Source organism: Erinaceus europaeus, chromosome 5 (assembly GCF_950295315.1).
Source record: "Erinaceus europaeus chromosome 5, mEriEur2.1, whole genome shotgun sequence".
In the NCBI taxonomy this organism is placed as follows: Eukaryota; Metazoa; Chordata; class Mammalia; order Eulipotyphla; family Erinaceidae; genus Erinaceus; species Erinaceus europaeus.
The window spans coordinates 39,881,707-39,903,712 of record NC_080166.1 but is presented as its reverse complement, the minus strand read 5'-3'; the positions used below and the strand labels follow the sequence as shown (position 1 = coordinate 39,903,712).

The 22,006-nt window shown below is 42.3% G+C and overlaps 1 protein-coding gene across 3 annotated transcripts in view; it reads right to left on the bottom strand.

The window, feature by feature from the left end:
- The window catches only part of ZNF366 (zinc finger protein 366), a 77,023-nt gene that overhangs the window by 5,246 nt on the left and 49,771 nt on the right, over positions 1 to 22,006 (bottom strand). For 2 of the 3 annotated variants that reach the window (XM_060191225.1, XM_007531248.3), the window contains 3 exons: positions 19,379 to 20,742; positions 15,209 to 15,400; positions 75 to 249 (listed from right to left, as the gene is read on the bottom strand). In XM_060191225.1, the coding sequence (XP_060047208.1) occupies positions 75 to 249; positions 15,209 to 15,400; positions 19,379 to 20,728 (1,717 nt within the window). In that variant the 5' untranslated portion in view covers positions 20,729 to 20,742. The remainder of the gene's footprint in view (positions 1 to 74; positions 250 to 15,208; positions 15,401 to 19,378; positions 20,743 to 22,006) is intronic. The other variant, XM_060191226.1, reaches the window with a different exon arrangement.

The following is a 22,006-nucleotide window of genomic DNA, read 5'->3' as shown; positions in this document are numbered from 1 at the left end:
AGAACAATAATTCCAGTTCCTTTTGTTGGCTTCTGGTTGTAGCAACCTGGGACGTATCCTAGAAAAACAATTACCTTGAGAATGAAGGCCTCGCTCCATAATCCCATGCTTGACTTTCATGTGACGTGTCAGGTTCCCCTTCAGAGTGAACTTGCTTGGACAGTAGAGGCACTTGAAGGGTTTGCTGTCAGAATGCAGGTGCATGTGGCCCATTAGATTGTGCATTCGGTTAAATTCTTTCCCACACAGCTATTAAAGACAAGGACAAGAAAAGCATAAGGTTACTCATTGGTTGGGGAACACACCAAGGCGAACCCTCATCCATGCCTATGTGAAGAAGAACATAATACAACCCATGCTGCTTTTAAATCATTTGAATCTTGCCATTTTAATTTAATTTTTTTAAATATTTATTTTATTTATTCCCTTTTGTTGCCCTTGTTATTTTATTGTTGTAGTTATTATTGTTGTTGTCGTTGTTGGATAGGACAGAGAGAAATGGAGAGAGGAGGGGAAGACAGAGAGGAGGAGAGAAAGATAGACACCTGCAGACCTGCTTCACCGCCTGTGAAGCGACTCCCCTGCAGGTGGGGAGCCAGGGTTCGAACCTGGATCCTTATGCCGGTCCTTGTGCTTTGCGCCACCTGCGCTTAACCTGCTGCGCTACAGCCCGACTCCCTGAATCTTGCCATTTTAAACTGCTTCCAAGAAAAATGTCCTCATGGAATGCAGCTGGTTCTTGAGACTTGCCTTCTTGCTGTACAAGCATTTTTCAATTAAAGGTAAATATTGAAAAATTTTAGTATGTTTTTTTGAATGAAACCTTCGGAAAAAAGAAAAATTTACTTTAAAAGAAACTGTTCAACACTATTTATACACCCTTCCCATATTAGGGAACTACTCTCTTCCCTGATCAAGCTTTCTGGTCCTTTTTCTAGCCATGACATAATCTCCCCAAACAATAACTTGGATCTACCTGCATATCAGATGTCAGGCTCACGGAAAAAAAAAACTAGTATAGTCATGGGACCTTTGAAATATAACTAAAATAGGTCTCCTAGCTATCTACAAAATGGAGATCCCCCAGCTCTTCATCTGCACTATTCCAGCCTTTAAGTTCATGATCAGTCAACAACTTGTTTAGCTTCATATGTTAACTCTCTTTTCAACCACCAGGTTCCAGATACTACCATGATGCCAACTGGACTTCCTTGGACAGACAACCCCACCAAAGTGTCCTGGAGCCCTGCTTCCCCAGAGCCCTGCCCCATTAGGGCAAGAGAGAGACAGGTTGGGAGTATGGATCAACTTGTCAACGCCCATGTTCAGTAGGGGAGAAATTACAGAAGCCAGACCCTCTATGTTCTGTACCCCACAATGACTGGGTCCATACTCCCAGAGGGATAAAGAATAGGAAAGCTATCAGGGGATGGGATGGAATATGGAGTTCTGGTGGTGGGAATTGTGTGGAGCTGTACTCCTCTTATCCTATCGTTTTGTCAGTGTTTCCTTTTTATAAACAAAAAAAGCAACTGTTGACCCTGTGCTTTACTTTAATAAAAAGGATATGATTACTGATTAATATGCTCTATTAATACTTTATAAATTAAGGAGCTACAAAATGTATGGCACAATCTTAAGTCTGACATGAAAGAATCTCATTTTATTATAACATCAACCCTAGAATATGAGTACTGGTATCACACCCTTTTTATAGATAGACAAACATAGTAACACTTGGCCTAGACATATAGCTACTGCATAAACTGACCAGTGGAGGCCACATGGTCAACCACCAAAACCATACTATGTATAACAATATAACTCTTCTGTTACACTGTGTCAGATAATGTTATTATAATTTTCTAATTACTGAAATGTTTTCAAAGGAACAAAAACAAAAAAAAGAAACCCTCTAACCCTCTAGTTATAGAAGTACTGAAATATTGTTTCAGGTATTCATAAAGTAAATATGTTTTATTCATTTCTATTACATTTTCTCTATTTCTGCCAAAATCCAAAAAAAAAAAAAAGTAACTGCATCCCAACATTGGTTCTCCAATGTCTTTCAGAATAGCAGAACTGCCTTTTCATAGGAAATGTGTTCAAATACAGAAGTGGCTGATTCTGGAAGTGCTTCCCCCTCTCTTTTTCTTGCCCCTCAGTCCTAGCAGAGGAGGGTTTGGAAACTCCTGGCCTTCCCTGACATTGCTGAAAGAAACAGAGAAGGACTTTGTGTCTGAGCTTGGACTAAACAGTGAAGGAGCATTCTACTTCCTTCTCTAACCTTGTAGGCCCATGCTGTATGGTACTGATAAGAGAGGTCTTGGGGTATAGAATTCTCTGAGGTCAAAACTAGGTTTCTTTCTTTTTTAAAAAATTTTTCTTTGATATTTATTTCCTTTTGTTGCCCTTGTTTTATTGTTGTAGTTATTATTATTGGTGTTGTCATTGTTGGATAGGACAGACAGAGATGGAGAGAGGAGGGGAAGACAGAGAGAGGGAGAGAAAGACTGACACCTACAGACCTGCTTCACTGCTTGTGAAGTGACTCCCCTGCAGGTGGGGAGCCGAGGGCTCAAACCGGGATCCTTACCCTGGTCCTTGCCACTTTGCACCATGTGCGCTTAACCCACTGTGCTACTGCCCGACTCCCTAGGTTTCTTTTCTTACTCAGAGCTATTTCCAGGGCTACTTTTAGAAATTCTGGTTGGATTTTTTTATTAGTGAAGGCAATATTATTAAGTCAAATTAATTAATGAATTATCTTCAGGTGGCTATGGATAGGCCTTGGAAGAATCTAACAAATAGCAATATTGGGATATGAACCTTAAAAAAATGCTGTGCAGTAAGAAAACAGCCTGGAGTTATGTTGAATGTAAAACATTAATCCCTCAATAAAGAAATTAAATAATAATAATAGTAACAATAAGGAAAACAGCCTGGAGTTGCAAATTTGTAACTGGTAACCCTAATGTAAAGAATGAATAGTTCTGTAATTTTTTTTTTGTTGTTTGCTTTGGCCTCCAGCGTTGTTACTAAGGCTCAGTGCCTGTACCATGAATCCACTGCTCCTCATGGCCATTTTTTCCAGTTTTGTTGTTGTGGTTGTTGGATAGAGCAGAGAGAAATTGAAAGAGAAGGGAAAGACAGAGAGGTGGAGAGAAAGATTGACACCTGCAGACATGCTTCACTGCTTGTAAAGCAACCCCTTGTTTGAACCGGGATCCTTGGGCTGATCCTTATATTTCACACTATACACATTTAACCTGATGCATTATTTCCCAGCCCCTTTTAGTTCTGTATTTTTAAATAATTAATATTTGGGGGAGTAGGATTTAAAGTAAGTTTTCCTTTTTACTTCCTTACTAGTAAGAATGAATTTGACATATTGGTATTCCACACTGTGTAATATTCATGGCACCTGAATATCACATTCCTCTGGAAAGGGTTACCAGAAAGTAGAAAGACTGAGAGTTGGTCTAATGTCAGCTTCCTTAGGAAAAGCCCAAACATGTGGCATGTGTTTCTGTGCATGCGTATATATGTATGTGTGTATGTGTGTATGTGTGTTTTACCCTCGACAGTGACTATTCAGCTTGTGTGTGTGTGTGTTGTGTCTGTGTGTGTGTGTTTCTGGTTCAATGCATTCACTACTAAACTTCCTGGGACACAGTTGTGGTACAAAATAACATAAGGACATTAAAATGATTTGTTCTCTAAAGTCAAGACCCATGGCTTCAGGGAGGTCCACTCTGGAATATAATGAATCAGTTGTATTATCTGATATGTGACTAACAGGAGACTAATTTTTGTGCTGTTGGCTAGCTTTAATTTTTACTTATTTGCAGAGCTGGGGACTCTCACACAATCCAATTTAACTGCTCTGAGTAGCTTTTACATGCTGACACACACACACACACACGCACAGAGACAGAGATAGAGAGAGAGACAGAGAGAGATAGAGAGAGATCACAACACTGGAGTGTCTTCCAGTGTCATAGGAGGTCCCAAATGGTGCTAGGGCTTGAACCTGACCTTCATGCATGAAAAGGCAGTTACCCTAGCAGGTATTCCTTGGTCCTCTAAACTATTCCTTGGTTCTCTAAACTTTAAAAATCAGGGTTATCCTTCACTGTTTATAATGTCCTACTGGGAAACCCAGTGGAGAACTTTTCTGGAACTAAGTGAGGATGTGTCAACTCTGGGAGATATTTGAGGCTCTAAAAGAAGTAATAATGTTGTCTTCAGAAAGGTAAAGACTATCTTCCCTTTTCTTTATGGTTGACCAAACATAGGGCTACAGATATAGGTAGCATTTAATGAGTATCCATGTATTTGGTAGTGGGAATAAGTGATTCAGGAAAATATTCATAACCCAGGCAAATAAAAAAATAAGTAAATAAATAAGGCTGTTGGGTCCTGAAATTGGGGCAGCTTGGATCGTTCCTACTCATTGACCGTGGAATGTGAGCTCAGATCTACAGGGATGCAGAGGTCACATAGGCTCCTAAGCTGATATGGACCCCAGATCAGATCAAAATGATGAGGTTTACAGTCAACAATATTTGTACACCTTTCCCAGATTTGGGAGCCACTCTCTTCCCTGATCCAGCTTTCTGGTTCTTTTTCCAGCCATGAAATCATCTCCCCAGACAATAACTTGGATTCACCTGCATATCAGATGTCAGGCTCAGGGAAAAAAAAAAACTAGTATAGTCATGGGCCCTTTGAAATATAACTACTAAAATAGGCCTCCTAGCTATCTATAAAACAGAGACCCTCCCAACTCTTCATCTGCACTATTTCAGCCTTTAGGTTCATGATCAGTCAACAATTTGTTTGACTTTATATGTTAACTCTCTTTTCAACCACCAGGTTCCAGATGCTATGACGCCAACCAGACTTCCCTGGACAGATGACCCCACCAATGTGTCCTGGAACCCCAGTTCCCCAGAGCCCCGCCCCACTAAGGGATGAGAAAGACAGGCTTGGAGTATGGATCGACCTGTCAATCAATGCCCATGTTCAGCGGGAAAGCAATTACAGAAGCAAGACCTTCCACCTTCTGCACCCCATAATGACCTTGGGTCCATACTCCCAGAGGGATAAAGAATAGAAAAGCTATCGGGGGGGGGGGGGGAGATGAGATATGGAGTTCTGATGGTGGGAACTGTGTGAAGTTGTACCCACCTTATCCTATGGTTTAGTCAATGTTTCCTTTTTATAAATAAAAAATAAAAATAAAAAATAAATAAAGCAGTCATATTTAATTCTCTTACACTTACCACTAATTTTATGCACACTTGTTTGCAAGCCAAAATTAACAGTAGCAGGCCAGAGGCAACTAACTCAGTACCTAAAGTATTTGGACACTTCATATCTCAATAGTACGTGCCCTCAACTTCTTCCTCTCAGGTTCTCAGGCTTTAGCTCTTGAAGCCTTTTTGCTTTTTATTCAGAATACATGGCCTTTTAATCCCTTTCAGAAGATTTTGTTCCTATGAAAACACACAAACGTAGGGAGATATTTTGTTTTATGAAATTCTGGACAAGATCTTTCTTTTCCCCTGATTCCACTGTTCTTAGCATACTTCCCCCCCTATTTCAATGCCAGAAAAAGATGAAGAAAGAGAGAGACAGAGACAAACATTTGTTCTTGGAGCATCCCTTCCATTGTACAGAAAGTTCCCACGTGTGTCAGGGGCTTGAATGAGGCCCTAACACATGATTCAGTGTATGCAGAATGAAACCTTTCAGTCATTGTTAGTGACGAGGGACCAGAGTAATAGGTCATGAAAGATGGCACCCTTTCCTAGGGTTTGTGCCATAAGCTCCAAGCAGATTTTTATTTTTTTGTAGCAGAGGAGAGGAATTAGACTAGAAGAAAGAGGGAGTGTGAGGGAACACCAAAACTCTAGTTTCTTCACTTATGAAAAACAGCCATCTAAAACACCTTTTTAACTATGAGAAATGAAACTAGGGGGTCTAAGTCAAGACCATATTATCATTTCCTGTTAAGGTCTGCAGAATTTAAAACATTGATGTTTGTTTTTTTGGTAGAAGAAGCTGTTAGATTGGTAAGTACTCAGATTTCATCTTGCATGTTATCTCTCGAACCCCTCATCTGCTATAATAAGAGGTATTAGCATGCTTGTGACATTAAATCTTAGTTTTCCGATTCCATCTCTCTATATATTACACTGGTGGGCTTCAGCATTCAATAGAAAATTAAAAAAAACATATTTTGAACTGTTCTTTTAAAAATAGGTTGCAAGATTGAGGGAAGTGAAATAGGAAGTGGGTGAGGAGGGCATCTAGGTCTAAATAGAAACTATTTGAGTACTTTATGGTGTCTTTTTGGGTCTTTCTACTTGCTTGCTGCACTTACTGAGTCACTGTAAACTATTGTGCACTTTTACTTTAAGGTATATATTCCTCCACAACATATAGATACATGTACACATATATCTTATGGGCCCTGGTCTATTACAGGCTCTGGTCTATATATAGCTTCTGTGCTTTGTTAGGGATTGTGTCACCCAAAGCGGAATTAGGGAGTCCTATGAGCTAGGAAAGGTTTCACCAGAGTAATGGAGCTGAAGGGTTGACATCTGAATGGCTGAAGGCTTGGTGTCTCTGGACACAGTCTGAAATGAAACATATCAAAGTGGCACTGACTCCATTGATTTGGTTGAGATCAGCAGATACAATATCAAATGGTATGGATTAACAGAAGTGTGAAGAAAAACAAGCCACGCCCCAAAGGTTTCAGGACTGGGAGAAATAAGGGTTTTATGGAGAATGGGGAAGGTTTCTGCTGTCTTAAAATTTAAAAAGGCATATAAATAAATAAAACAAACAAAAAAATTCTAAGGCACTGAATCTATCTAGTGATTTAGCTTTGGTCTTTACAAATCTGTATCACTGAAAATAAATGTGAGCCCTGACTTAAGCCTAAAAAAATTTAAAAAGGCAATAAATAGTTATTGTTACCTGGAAGTTACCTGGAAATTTGGTTTACTTTGAAAGCTACCATGGTTAGGATTTACTGTACTATACAAGACCTTACCATGATTTATACTATTTACAATTTACATTGAATGCTAGTTACAAATAACTGTATCTTATATATTGACAAGACCAGTTGCTTCTGATATCCCTGGTCTAAGATTATTTCAAAGAAAAAGTCACTACTGGAAGTGTATCAACAATTTAAGCCCACTGTTAAAAAATTCAGTCAGGTTACCAATTTGAAACATTAAGTGCTTAGATTGAAGGAATATATACTCCAAACTAGGGTTTCACTTCCCTCAATCACTCTAAGGCTAACTTTGTCAGATAAAGTAAGGATTATAGAAGCTGGATAAGGGCAAGAGGCCAGCATACTTTAATGATGGCCCTTTTGGTCACTACCAGGCCACCCCATCATCTGGGGCCCTAGTCAGGGAAGCCTGGGATTCACACACAGATATGATGGGCCTAGATCTCTAGCAGATCCCTCTCTCCACCATCACTGGACATCTCCACCTAGAACAACATCATAAACCCTCTTGTGGGCCCCTACAGGACTTCACCCTCAGTGTAGATTAACAGTGGTAGAAATTGAACCACTCTCCAAAGAGAGGTTAGGTCAACAAACTCTGTCACTTGAGGAAGACTAGCCCTGAAATGAGTACAGCCTAGAATTTCCTTAGCTATGACCATGGAATGTAAGCTCAGACCTACAAAAATGCAGAGGATACACAGGCTCCTGCACTGAATATAGGTCCCAGATCAGAACAATGGGAGTTACAGTTAATGGTATTTATATACTTATCCCATATTTGGGAGCTGTTCTCTTCCCTGATACAGCTTTCTAGTCTTATTTCCAACTCCCCAGACAAAACCTATAGCCCACCTGCATATTAGCTGTCAGGTACAGGCAAGATTTAGTAAAAAAAACCTTTAGCCCACCTGCATATTAGCTGTCAGGTGCAGGCAAGATTTAGTAAAAAAATACCTTTAGCCCACCTGCATATTAGCTGTCAGGTATGGGCAAGATTTAGTAAAATCATGGGTCCTTTGGAATATGTCTTACAGACTTCCTAGCTTTTTCCAAAATGGAGACACCAAATCTGCTCTATTCTTACATTTAGGTTCATGATTAGTCAACAATTTGTTCTGCTTATATCTTAATGCTTTTCAGCCACCAATTTGCAGATGCTACTGTGACATCAATGTGAATTCCCTGGGCAGAGGACCTCACCAATGTGTCCTGGAACTCCACCTCTCCAGAGCCCTGCTCCACTAGGGACAGACAGAAACAGGCTGGGATATGGACCGACCTGCCAACGCTCATGTCCAGTGGAGAAGCAATTACAGAAACTAGACCTTCCACCTTCTACATCCCATAATAATCCTGGGTCCCAGAGGGATAATGAATAGGAAAGTGTCCAGTGGGATGCAGGACTCTGGTGATGAGAATTGTGGACCTGTTGATCATAACCATCCAATGGACTTATTAATCATAATTAAATCAATAAAAAAGATTAATGATAACTGAAAAACAAAGAAATAATAGGTTGCATAGATTGTTAGATTTTTGAGGTGGTACTGCAGAGAGGTGATGGTAAGATGTCAAAGGGGTAGTGAATTCTATACAGTGCTAATGATAATCATAAATTCTTATGAAAGTTGTTTTAAAGATCAAATGAGATAATTCATATAAGGGGCTTAGAAAATAGTAAAACTTGATAAATTTTTAACTTTACCACTCTGATTATCTTTACATAGTAGATTCTTTTACATTCCAGGAAAAGAAAGATCTTTAAAAATGGGGGTGCTGTATTTTTTTTCTTTTTTTTTGGCCTCCAGGGTTATCGCTGGGGCTCAGTGCCTACACTATGAATCCACTGCTCCTGGAGGCCATTTTTTCCATTTTGTTGCCATTTTTGTAGTTGTTATTGTTATCATAGCTGTTGTTGATGTTGGATAGGACAGAGAGAAATCGAGAGAGGAGGGGAAGACAGAGAGGAGGAGGAGAGAAGGACAGACACCTGAAGACCTGCTTTACCACTTGCAAAGTGACCCCTTGCAGGTGGGGAGCTGGGGGCTCAAACTGGGATCCATACGCTGGCAGCTGTGCTTTGCGCCATGTGCGCTTAATCCACTGTGCTACCACCCAGCGCCCTGGGGTACTGTTTTTTTAAAAAAAATTTTTATTTATAAAAAGGAAACAATGACTAAACCGTAGAATCAGAGGGGTACAACTCCACACAGTTCCCACTATCAGAACTCCGTATTCCATCCCTCCTCTGATTACTTTCTTATTCTTTATCCCTCTGAGAGACCCAAGGTCATTGTGGGGTACAGAAGGTGGAAGGTCTTGCTTCTGTAATTGCTTCCCCGCTGAACATGGGCATTGACAGGCTGATCCATACTCCCAGCCTGCCTCTCTCTTTCCCTAGTGGGGAAGGGCTCTGGGGAAGCAGAGCTCCAGGACACATTGTTGGGGTTGTCTGTCCAGGGAAGTCTGGTTGGCATCATGTTAGAATCTGGAACCTGGTGGCTGAAAAGAGAGTTAACATACAAAGCCAAATAAATTGTTGACCAATCATGGCTCTAAAGGCTGGAATAGCGCAGATGAAGAGTTGGGGGGGGGGGGTCTTCCATTTTGTAGCTAGTAGGCATATTTTAGTTATATTCCAAAGGGCCTGTGGTTTTACTAGGTGTTTTTTTTTTCTTTTTTCCCCTGAGCCTGAAGTCTGATATGCAGGTGGATCCAAATTAATGTATGGGGACATGATGTTTTTAAGACTACATTATTTGGAAAGAATACTAAAGGAAGAACTGAGTGGGGAAAAAAGAAAAAAGAATTGAGTGTGAACTCCTTTGAATAAATATCTGCCAGACTATGAGACATAATATAAATGGTAACTGTTGTGCCTGGGGCAATACTGGAAAATACTGATGGAGAAAGGTCCACCCTATACTGTAGGAATCGATGCTATCTGGTTCTCCACTTTTCTATTAGTTCTTCAAATTATTAACAGATGCCCAGTTACTCTAGGTTTCATTACCTTGCCTTCATTAGAGTTATATATCTAATCTCTTGGAGTTCCACTCTTCTACTTCCAGGACTTGAAGGCACCTCATGAGCCTCAACACCATGCTAACAGCCAGAGCCACTGAGAAGTGGCTGAGTGATGCAGCTGCTGGGCTGAGGCCAGAGTCCCATAAAGCCAAGAAGAAGGACACAACTTTGCATCAAGCAGCCTGATCTGAGCCTGAGGACTGAGATCTACCAGGAAACCTGTGTTTTCCTATTCTGAAAGAAAAGGTCAAAGAGCTGCAGCTGCAGTTGAGGAAAATGGCCTCTGCTAAACTGCTCTTCCCTTACATTCTTCTCTTTCTCTCTTTTAATAAGAAGGGCGTTCCTTTCCTCAAAGGGAGAGAGAGGGAGGGAGGCAGAGAGAGGGACTGTAAACTGCCCAAAAGGACCGTGAGAAAACAGGAAGCTTTGAAAAGTACAAGAGAAAGCAAGATGAAATCTATTTGCAGGCAGGCCCCTGGGGACATGTGAGGCATTGTTAAGCAGGCAGTTCATACAGCTATATCCTTCCTTCTGCTGAGGAGGGTTTTGCTGCCAAAAGGCAGCTATCTAGTCACTGCCTTAACCCCCTCAATGCTAGACTTAGAGCCCTCATCCCAAGCACTGGACTCCTCAAAGTCTGCATCTGGTTCTTCTACTTGGAGAGAGCTAAAGAGTAAAAAGGAGCCACTCTAGTTGATGTTGAGGGGATCACTTCTAATAACACTACCCTCTGCCTCCAGGCCTCTGCTTCAGTCCAGGGTGTAGACGACCTGGTGATTCATAACTTAGGCAGCTCCGGCTTCACCCATCTCAAAGGAGAACTTGTCCCGGAAATTCTAGATGGCTGCTTTTCCTGGACAGGTTTCCCAAAGATGACAGCTGGTTCTTTGCTATTATGGAGTGTGGCTGCTACAAGGATAGCATCCAAATCAACTCTTGCATGTTTACGCAGAATATGGGAAGCATATTTCTGAAACATAGCTTAAGCTTATGGGTGCAGGTCTCTGGAGAAACTCCAGCTGGCTCCAAGAATCAAAAGTTCAGATGTTGAACCAATAGCAGAGAAACACAGAGGGCAGTGATTTTTCTTTTCATATGGAAAAAAGGAGGAGGAAGAGGAAGAGGAAAAAGAAAATAAGAAAATGGAAACCTTTCCTGTGTTCAAAATTTCCATCTTACTGTTAAAGCCTAATTCCACAGTGAACAAACACTGCTGCTTATATGGACAGCTATTTCCACTGAGTACAGGGCCCAGTAGAACCAATTCAAGCTGCAATGGGGTGGTGGGGGCATTATATCAGGAAAGACTAGCAGTGGTGAGAGTTCCAGGAAAGTAGATTCTATTACTTAAAATATCTCTATATTAGAGCAGTGGCACAGTGTCTGTCTTACTTTCTATCTCTCACATAAAATGAATAGATAAAACTTTTTTTAAAGTTCTCTCTCTCTTTTTGTACATTTTTGGGTAAAAGATACAGAATTAACTGCTGGAGTGTTCAAGGAGGGAGACTTGCCTCTTCCTTAGGCTATGTCAATCATGAAAAGGGAGTTAACTGTTATTCTCATTTCTCCCATCCAAGTACTAACCAAACCTGACCCTGCTTAGCTTCCGAGATCAGATAAGATCGGGCATGTTCAGGGTGGTATGGCCGTAGATTGTTATTCTCATTTCTGTTACCATAATAAAAGCTTAGATTAGTAGTCTAGTACTATTCTCTGGCAGTTCTATGCCATCAGTTAGCCATTCATCTCTGATGCCTATGCATTAGAAATCAATATGCAAATGGCTTTCCATCCTACTCTCAACTCCCAACAACCTCTACCTCAGACTAGTTTCCAAGAATCCAGCATAATACGGATAGGAAGTGAGACCCACCTCAAGAATATCAATTTGAGTTTGCCCATCCAACAGTGAGATATGGCGACAGTGAGCAAACAAGATGGAAAGAAGCTGAAGAAAACCCTGGTAGTTGGTCTCTGACATTTCCCAAGAGAGAGAACTGCATGGTCTGGCAGATGGCATAGTGGATAAAGTATAGGTTCTGAGTTCAACCCCTATGAGCACATGTACCAGAGTGATGTCTGGTTCTTTCTCTCTCTCTCTCTCTTTTTCTATCTTTCTTCATTAATAAAATCTTTAAAAAGAGAGACAGAGAACTTCTGATCAAGATGACAGACACTTGTTCTTATTTCAGTGTTTAATTTTTTTATTATCTATATTTATTGGATAGAGACAGCCAGAAATCAAGAGGGAAGGGAGTGATAGAGAGGGAGAAATACAGAGAGACACCTGCAGCCTTGCTTCACCACTCGTGAAGCTTTCCCCCTGCAGGTGGGGACCGGGGGCTCGAACCCGGGTCCTTGAGCATTGTAATAGGAGCACTCAACCAGGTGCGCCACCACACGGCCCCTATTTTAGTGTTTAAGAGTGGAGAAGGGTTACCTATGTTTAGGGGGTAAAAAGACCCTGTAACATCCCATTCTTTATGTTCTAATGACAGATACACTCTCCTAAGAGTCTCCTGACCTAGAGTATGGTCTCCTAAGAGGATTTCTCCACCATGAAGAAGTTACTTTTGTAGGTGACCATGCCAATTTCTGCACCATTGGAGAGGATAAATTGTATAATTCCAAAGCTGGCATGCTTATGAGCATTTTTTTTTTTTGCCTCCAGGGTTATCACTGGGGCTCGGTGCCTACACTACAAGTCCACTGCTCCTGGAGGCCATCTTTTCCCTTTTGTTGCCCTTGTTGTTTATCATTAATATTGTTGTTTTTGCTGTTGTTGTTGCCATATAGGACAGAGAGAAATCGAGAGAGGAGAGGAAAGAGGAGAGGGGGAGAGAAAGACACCTATAGAACTGCTTCACTGTCTGTGGAGCGATCCCCCTGCAGGTGGGGAGCCAGGGGCTTGAACCAGGATCCCTACTCTGGTCCTTGCACTTAGTACCATGTGTACTTAACTTGCTGCACTAGCTCTGGGCCCCTGCCTATGAGTATTCTTATGGAATTCACTGATGTAATCAGACACCCAGAGCCTAATCCATCCTCAAAGAGAGATCACACAGCATTTGAATGGTAAAGCTGACCAACAGACACCTTTTGAATCATGTGTGGTGTACTACCATTGGGGTGGGGGTGGTATGTCAAGCTAGGTTGGCTCACTGTATTGCTGGGCCCAGATTGCACTTTGCTGTACAGTCTTTAGTGTATGATACCAGCAAGAATCCTTGAAGTCCTCAGATCTCACTTGATCTCAGAAATCCTTCAGCACCACCATATCCCCACCCCAAGTCCCAAACCAGACACAGCCTGGAATACTATTTCCTGTATTGATTTTACCCCCTTGAGACAACCCTTTGTTTTAAGGATACTTTCATCCTCTTTTAATCATTCCTTCTGAACCAAATGGATGTAGCAGGGGAATAAAATGGTTGGACTACACAGGTTTGGGTTTTCAGGGAACTGGCTCCCTGAGTATGTGACCTAAGCAGACACACAGGACCACATATTCAGAAGGGTCCTATGTCTAACTTAATTCTTGACTTATACCACCACTTAGAAATCCTTCAGAACATCTGAACAAGGACCCCCACATTTTCTTTATGCACTGGCCCCTGGTAATTGCATTTCCCATCTTGCATGCAGCTACCTCCTCCTTCAGCTTGGAAAACTCAAAAGGGACAGAATTTGACTTTCTGTCCATTGGGAACTTGAAGTCAAAGAAGGGAAACATAAGTGTGTGGCAGGAAAAGTGCTGGAGGGAGAGCCCCCCCCCATCCCTTGCCTCCGGAGATTGCCCCCACAGGTTGGGGGAAGCTCTGGTTCCTGACCCCTCTCACCCTCTCCCAAAGTGGCCAACACAGGAAAGAAGTCAGCTTCACAGGGGGTTCCTTCAAGTATGGGGACATGCTACAGAAGGATGAAAGCAAGTACAACCCCTGAAACAGGGAACTCTGTTTCACAAATAGAAATCCATGGAAAATATCATTAGGACCCCATCAGACATGTAGTAACAGAGAACAAACACTTCAGGCTGGGGTGACAGCACGATGGTTATTGACTTTTATGCCTGAAGCTCTGAAGTCCCAGATTAAATCCCCAGCACCACCACAAGCCAGAGAAGTGCTCTGGCCTTTGCCACTCTCTCAAAATGAAATAAATAAAATATTTTTTTAAAAAGAGTAAAAATTTCAATTTATAAAAGAAAGATTTTAACAATATCTTCATGTGGTAATTCTCCTCTGCTCCCCCTTCCTAGCCCTCTTCATGTATAGGATCACACTTGCTGGTACATTCCTTTAATTAAATCACCAATCCTGAGTAAGATTTCTTTTCATTTTAGAGGTGAATAAAGGAAACAATGCAGCAGGGGAGAGGTCATGGGGACAGTCAACACTTCTGAGTAATGCCATTCAGTGCCCTGGGCTTTATAAAATCTCTAGCTCACACCTGATGTCATCTGATGTAGGAATCCAACCAGTTCATCTGACACAGGGATTTTAATGAAGATATTTTATCCTTTAACCCCATAGTAGGAGGGAGTAAGTGAGAAACACTTGGAATCACTGTGCTCATAGTTATTCCTTGACCCAAGAAGCATTTCAGAGGGACTAGTCACAGAATGTCTTTTATTCTCTAGGAAGCCTACCCTCTAAATGTTGGGGGAGTATGAAGGAAGCAGCGATAAAGGAGAGAGGACAATGCTAGAAACTTCCTTGATATCTTTCCATGTTCTACTTTTGACTTGTTATGGGAAAAGGGCTTTGATGCCTAAACTCTCCATTTTAGGAGGGAGTCCCTCACATCGCCTTTATCCCTTAATAACTTCAGTCCCTACATGGGTCTGCAGAACTCCCTTTGTCAGCTGTCTATGCCTGGGGACTGAATCCACAATGAGACAAATAAGCAAGGGTCCTCAGGCAGGGTTCATATGAGAGCTGATATGAGCAAAAGTGTGGTAGAATAAGTGATGGAAAAGTGGATGGGTTTGGGACTGGCCAAGACCTACACTGAGTCTCAATGGTTCCATCTATGAAAGGCAGCTGCAGGTTCCCTAAAGATGTTTTCCCATCAGGTATGTTCACTACTCTGTGTGCCTTCCCTCTTTGTACCTCCTTCTCAAGTACCTACCTTACATTTGAAAGGCTTCACATCTGAGTGGACAATCATATGTGCCTTGAGGGTCTGTTTCTGCACAAAACTCTTATAGCAGAGGTGACACTGGTAGGCACGGATGTTGGTGTGAATCAATACATGTCTCTTCATATTGGCCAGCAGGGTGAACTCCCGCCCACAAATCCCACATTTGTGCTCCTTTACACCCTGGAGGAATGCAAGATTTAAAAAAAGAAAAAGAAAAATACACTGTTAGTAGGCAACATACTTCCTCATGATTGTAGTCTTGTCTCCCTGGAATGTAAGTTCAAAAAGAGTTTTATGACAGAAATTGAGTCCCAGTGGTATGACTTCAGCCTTGTTAAGTGGCTGTTTTCTTGAAAACTTTTATTACGTGTGGGTCAGACCTTTGGAGAAAAAGACGTTTATTGTTTGTGTTATTTCTTTTGCTGCTGGGGTTAATTCTATACTAGCTATTCTTGAGGACTTATGTTAAGAGCATTGTGGATTGATGGGAAATGAGTCTCTAATTCAGCTTTCATGATAGTGAAAAAAATAAAACCATCTAAAGTGACATCATTATTTCCCATATGAAGACCAATGTTCTCTTGAGCCCTCATTAATGGACTTAAAAATCACAAAACAACTCATATCTACATACATCAATAAATTATAGCTTGATAACCACCTCTTGAGATGGTCCCCTGGGCTCTCAAAGGCTATAGTGACCTCTGTGTGACTTTGCTAGGGACTCTCCTCTAAGAGCTGGCTTCTTCCATATACATATATGTGGCAGAGAATGGGTTTCTGGGTTAGAAAACAGGACAGAAGGAGATTTTCAAATTTCCTTGTTTGCGAAGAAGTGTTTGAATACTTAAACAGCAGATAACTCTAATTAAAAGCATATCCAGGGGCCAGATGGTGGCACACCCAGTTGAATGCACATGTTAAAATGCTCAAGGACCAGGATTTAAGCACCAAGTCTCTATTGGCAGTGTGTGTGCGTAGGGGGATTTCCATTAGTGGTGGAGTAGTGCTGCGTATGTCTCTGTCTCTGTCTCTCTCCCCTTGCTTGATTCCCCCGTCTCTCTCTATATATCCAATAAGTTAATAACAATAATAATGATATTAAAGCATATCCAGAGACTCATAGAGTATTAGTAAACCTGAATAACTAACACCTCTCTGCAAAAGCCTTTGCAAGACATCCTGACCAAGAATCAGTCTTTTTTTGGGGGGGGGCAGGGGGAAGGAATCAGAGTTTCTAGCACACCAGATTTGCATGTATTAAGTGCCCAGAATTCTCAGGTTTAATCCCTGGCATGGCCATTTGTCAGATCTGAGCACAGATCTAGTTAGTCTGTTTCATGAAAAAATAAATCTTTAAAAAATATGAAGTTATTGCCAGTTTAGAACATGCTGTTTCACTAATAACTATATGATACCCCTAGTGCAGTGGTATCTATTGTGAACTATGTGGGTGGGGGAAGGGTGTTCCAAGTTCAGCTCTGACTCTGCCTGTATTTCCATTTCTTTAATTTAGGGCATGGAAAGAAAGCACCATTTCTCAGTGTTGGTGAACCCATGGCACAAAAGGGTAATTACTGGCTGTTTGACGGCCTTTCCTGATGAAGGTTTTCTCATCCCAAGATGAATAGGTAGGTTATGAGGTTTTAGGCCTCTTTCCCCCTAGAATTGTCTCTACTGTATATGTTAGATTTATGTATACATTTATGTATAGATTTATGCATTGAAGATATCTAAATTATGCATTGAAGATATCTAAATTATGCATTGAAGATATCTAAATTTTAATGTCCTCCTAAGAAGTTTAATTTTTAAAAATGTATTGCATATTCTAGAATAAACAAAGTTAAAAATATGAAATGACTAAAAAGCATTTTTGCAATGAATTTCAAATTTTAAATTTTACTTCAGCATCTTTATTCTTAAGACTGTTTCTGAACTTAACTATGACTTAGTCGTGCTGGACAATAAGGGATAAGGAAAAACTACTTATCACTGTCTGTGTAATTCTCTAAAGTGAATTCTAGTTCCAAAGTAAAATTGGCACGTGGGCTGGCATAGCTCACGTGAACATGAGCCTGGCTACAAGGGAACAAAGGAAGTTTCTGTTTCTATTAAGAACAGAGAGATCACTGAGAGGGGGCCTATAGAACTCTGGAGGTGAGAAGTAGGTAGGACAGGGAAATATGGACACTACTGTGCAAGAACTCAGACACTGAAATCAGAGATTACTGGGTGAACTTCATAGGTCTTAGATACACGGATCAGGAGTGATGATACCTATACGTGATTGAAGAGGATGAAATGAAAAATAATGCATTTCGCACATAGAAAGTTCAGTAAAAGGGGAAAATAGCAACAGGCTGGGAGTATGGATCAAACTGCCAATGCCTATATCTAGCAGAAAAGCAATTACTGAAGCCAGACCTTTCCCCTTCTGCAACCCATAATGATCTATACTCCCAGAAGGATAAAGAATAGGAAATCTTCCAATGGAACGGATGGGATACAGAACTCTGGCAGTGAGAATTGTGTGGAATTGTACCCCTCTTATCCTATGGTCTTATAAATCATTATTAAATCAATTAAAACCCCCCAGAAATTTCAGTAAATACTATCTCTTACTGTTGCCATTTTTTAATTAAAATGTATTTTATTCTCCATTTACAGTGATATCTATTTCAGATACCAGGCTGTTTTACCATTTTGATTCCATTTTCTACTATCTTACTGAATCTCTATATGCTCTCAAATCCACTTCTGATTCTTTTTCTAAACTTGAAGGAGTTTCTAAAATCAGTGAATGTTTCCCTTGGTGGCAAACTCTCAAAACTACATTCCTTCTCGATACTTTCTGCACTTGGCAAGTTATCTGCAGGTGCCTTTAGTAAGGCAGGAGCAGAAGGTTTGTGCAAAGCCCATATTTCTGCAGAACCAGAAGAAGCCCAATTTTGTTGCTGTTGTTCTAACCTAACAAATGAAACATTATTTCAAAGCATAAATGTCAGCTTGGCTGGGCTAAAGACTACACTGACCTTTCAGAATGTTTAAGAAACTCTGGCTTGCTAGACATCTCCTGCCAAGAAAACCATCTGATGTCAAGGGTGTGAAGCTAGAGGCCACTTAGCAAATCTCTCCTCTTAGAAGTTCAAAACAAACCAAACAACTTAGCTGGGGTAAGATTTCAGGAATGTCACTAGGGCCTCATTTTAAATGCACTTCAAATGACTCCATTGTTGCAAACTAGGTTGAACTGATAACTATGGGGCCTGCATTGAAGACCTGAGCCCAGGGAAGATAAAAATAAACCAGAGAAAGATACTCATTCTTGCTTCCTATGACACAAACCACTGGGGACCAGCAAGATAGTTCACCTGGGATAGAGACCAACTTACCACTGTATAGAAGTACTCTGGCACTGGAAAACTTCAGTGCTGTGGTGTCTGTCTCTCTCTCTATCTGAAATAGGCTGCCCAGAGTGGTGAACGCAGGCAACAAGAAAACTCTATCAAACAAACAACAGCAACACCCCCAAAATCAAAACATACAAAAATAACAACCCAGTAGATGGGATCCACAGGGAGGGTGGCCAAATTATGCTCACCCCAGGACCATCTGCGTAAGAAGCATGCCTCACAGTGGAGGGAAGAAATAACTCAAATGAAAGCCAGCTGCTTTAGCAGTAAAAGATCAAGAGACTTCTCAAGAACAAGATTCTGACTAGTTTATTTCACACACAGAGCTGGTCCTGTGTAGACAGGATGTGATGACTTACTTATGCTAGTGCCCAGGATGGAGTTTACAAAAATCAAAGCTTTTAGGAATTCTTTGAGGTTAAGAAGCACCAGCATAGCGTCCTGCGGTTTCCTTCATCTTCTCTCACTCTCCTTTCCAAACTATCAGTATCACTGAGCCAAACTTGGGCTCGAAGGCAAGATGGGAAAGGACCTGACTGCTAAATTCGCTTATTCTTACCCATTTGAAAGAGAAAAAAAAAAAATCAGGGTTGTGGTAAGGGAGACCTCTCACTCAGGTCACACAGCAGGTGTGTGTGTTGGGGCGGGGCAGCGCTGACCTCCTGGTTACTGGTCCCCAGGACTTTGCAGTTTTTCCCCAAGGCCAAGCCAAACCTGCCCTGGCTGGGGAGCCCCACGGTACCTTGTGGGTGAGGGAGTGCTGCTTGAGGTGGTGAGGCTGCACGAACTCCATGCCACACTCAGAGCAGATGTAGGGTCTGATGTCCTTGTGCTTCATCATGTGGTTCTGCAGTTGGCTTGGGTACTGGAAGGTCTTGTCACATTCGGAGCAGTTGTACTGAACGGGACCCCGGTGCGTGGTGAGGTGCCTCTTCAGCTGGGCCAGGGTGGGGAAGTCGAGGCCACACTCCACACAGATGTTCTCCCTCCCACTGGCATGTTTGGTCTCGTGGGCCTTGAGTTCACTGGGGTAGGCAAAGCCCCGGCCACACACGCGGCAGTTGTGCGGCTTCACTTCACTGTGCTGCATCATGTGTCGTTTCAGATGGCTGGTCTGGGTGAAGGCCTTGTGGCACACCTGGCACTTGTGAGGCCGCGTGCCCTGGTGGGTCAGCATGTGGGTGTGCAGGTGGCTGAGCTGCTTGAAGAGCTTCCCGCAGCGTGTGCAGGCGTGCGGTTTGATGCCGCTGTGGCCCAGGATGTGGGTGACCAGGTTGTACTTGGAGGTGTAGGACTTGTCGCAGGTGGGGCACTGCCAGCGCTTCTGCGTGCCGCCCACGTCCACGTAGTAGCTGTCGTCGATCTGTACGTTGACGTCCACACGCTCCACTTTCTGCTTGGCTTCCTCGCTCTCAGCCATGGCTTCGCTCTTCCTTGGCGCCTGTGGCTCGGGAGATGCCTTGGGCAGGAAGGTATGGCGGCTGAAGGGGAACGGGGAGGAGGATGAAGAGGGCATGAAGAAGGGGAACAGGAGGCCCGGTGGCACTTTGGGGTAGTAGGCGTATGACGCGGGCAAAAATGGTGGCGGTGTGGGCTGGGACCACAGGGTGCTGGGCTTCACGGGCTCCTGCTTGACCAAGGCTTTGCCACCCAGGTGTTCCAGGGTGCGGCAGAACTGGAAGCCCACGTTGCACAGGTCGATCATCTGAGAATCGAACTTGGGGCGCTGGGGCTGTGGGAAGAGCACGTGGAGGCTGGACGGGCCACGGGGTTTGCTCTCCTCGGCGGCCGTGGCCTGGAGGGCCAGAGCGGCCTCCTCTGCCGGATGGTTATAAGGCATCTTGGTGGGCACGCTCTTCCGTTTCCGAGAGCGGCCTCCTTCAAAGACCCCGGGGAAGCTGTCCAGGACTCCTGGGGGAGGTTCATACCGAAACTGGGAAAAAGGCCCCCGGAGGGCTTCTGGGAAGGGGTGTCTTTGGGGAACTTTCTCTCGAGAAACCACAGGCTGCACAGAGAGGGGAAAAGAAGGGGTTCTCTTCAAACTCATGCTGAAATGCACAGCTTCGTCTTTGGCCATCATTTCCTTCTGCATCCTGGACAATTTTCCTTTAAAGAGAACATTTATTGTTATTTTTAGAAGTTTAATTGTTTTCTGTTTTTCTAATGAATGAGAGGTACACATACACACACACACACACACACAGAGACAGAGACAGAGACAGACAACAGACACCAGTGCACTGCTCAGCTCTCGCTTATGGTGATACTAGGTGATTGAACCTGGGACTTTGGAACTTCAGGCATGAAAATGTTTTTTGCATAACCACTATGCTATCATTCCCATCTTTTTTTTTTTTCAATCCTTTTTTCTCATAATGGCATTTGGATAGAAGTTAGTACTATGAAATTATGAAGGGTAACGAATGTTTAACATGCCTGCCATTCACTGTAAGGCTGTTTAAAATAGCAAAGACATTTTCCCCAGTTACTAAAGTGAAAAGCACTGGCTTTCCAGAGTGGGAGCCTAAGACTGAATTGAATCTCACTTTCAGGGTAAATCCTCAGCTGCAGAATATTGATGTGTGTGGAGGACTGTGGTTCCACACAAGCCAACAAGAGGACTAGATTTGGAAGACAACTGAGACTCACCTGGTTGTTATCCCATATAAGATAAGAGTACCAAGGCCCAAGCATATGAAATGACATGCACAAGTCCATAACAATTCAGTTGGGAATTAGATCTAAGGCATATTCAACATGAAATGGAGATGCGATTGCTAATATTGGATTTAAATGTGTTCCTTAGGGCTAACTTCCTTAAATGAACTGTTTTCCACCACCCTAACCTGTCTTAAGGCCTTCACTTCTTGAGGATGAGAATATTAAAGTCACTCAGAAAATAGGTGAATGCTTAAGTTAGCTTTCAACCTTTCTCAGTATCCACCCTGACCAAGTAGATGCTGCTTGGGGGTTGGGTGTGTATTGAATGGAACAAATCAACACGATTTTTAAAAAGTATATGAAGATGCTAGTGTTACAAAGACATCTTGGCAATTTAGGCTTCCATGTGAAACAACTTGAGGTGAAAATGCCAAGATCATGAGCCTCTAAACCTACATTTTCCTCATCCCTTTCACTGTGACTCTTGCACTGAATGACCTTTTCCTGGTGAGACAGTTAACTGTCTGCTGGTGACTATACTATGCATGTCTGGGACAGCCTGTGGGGCTAAGTGTACACTAGGGCCCATGGTACCATTCACATGTCTCCTTGCTGTTTTTCTATCCTCCTTACCTGGATATGGGTAGAAAGAACACAATGGGTGACTCCATATTTTTACTGAGGTCTCTTTTTAGCTAAATCGTGTGAG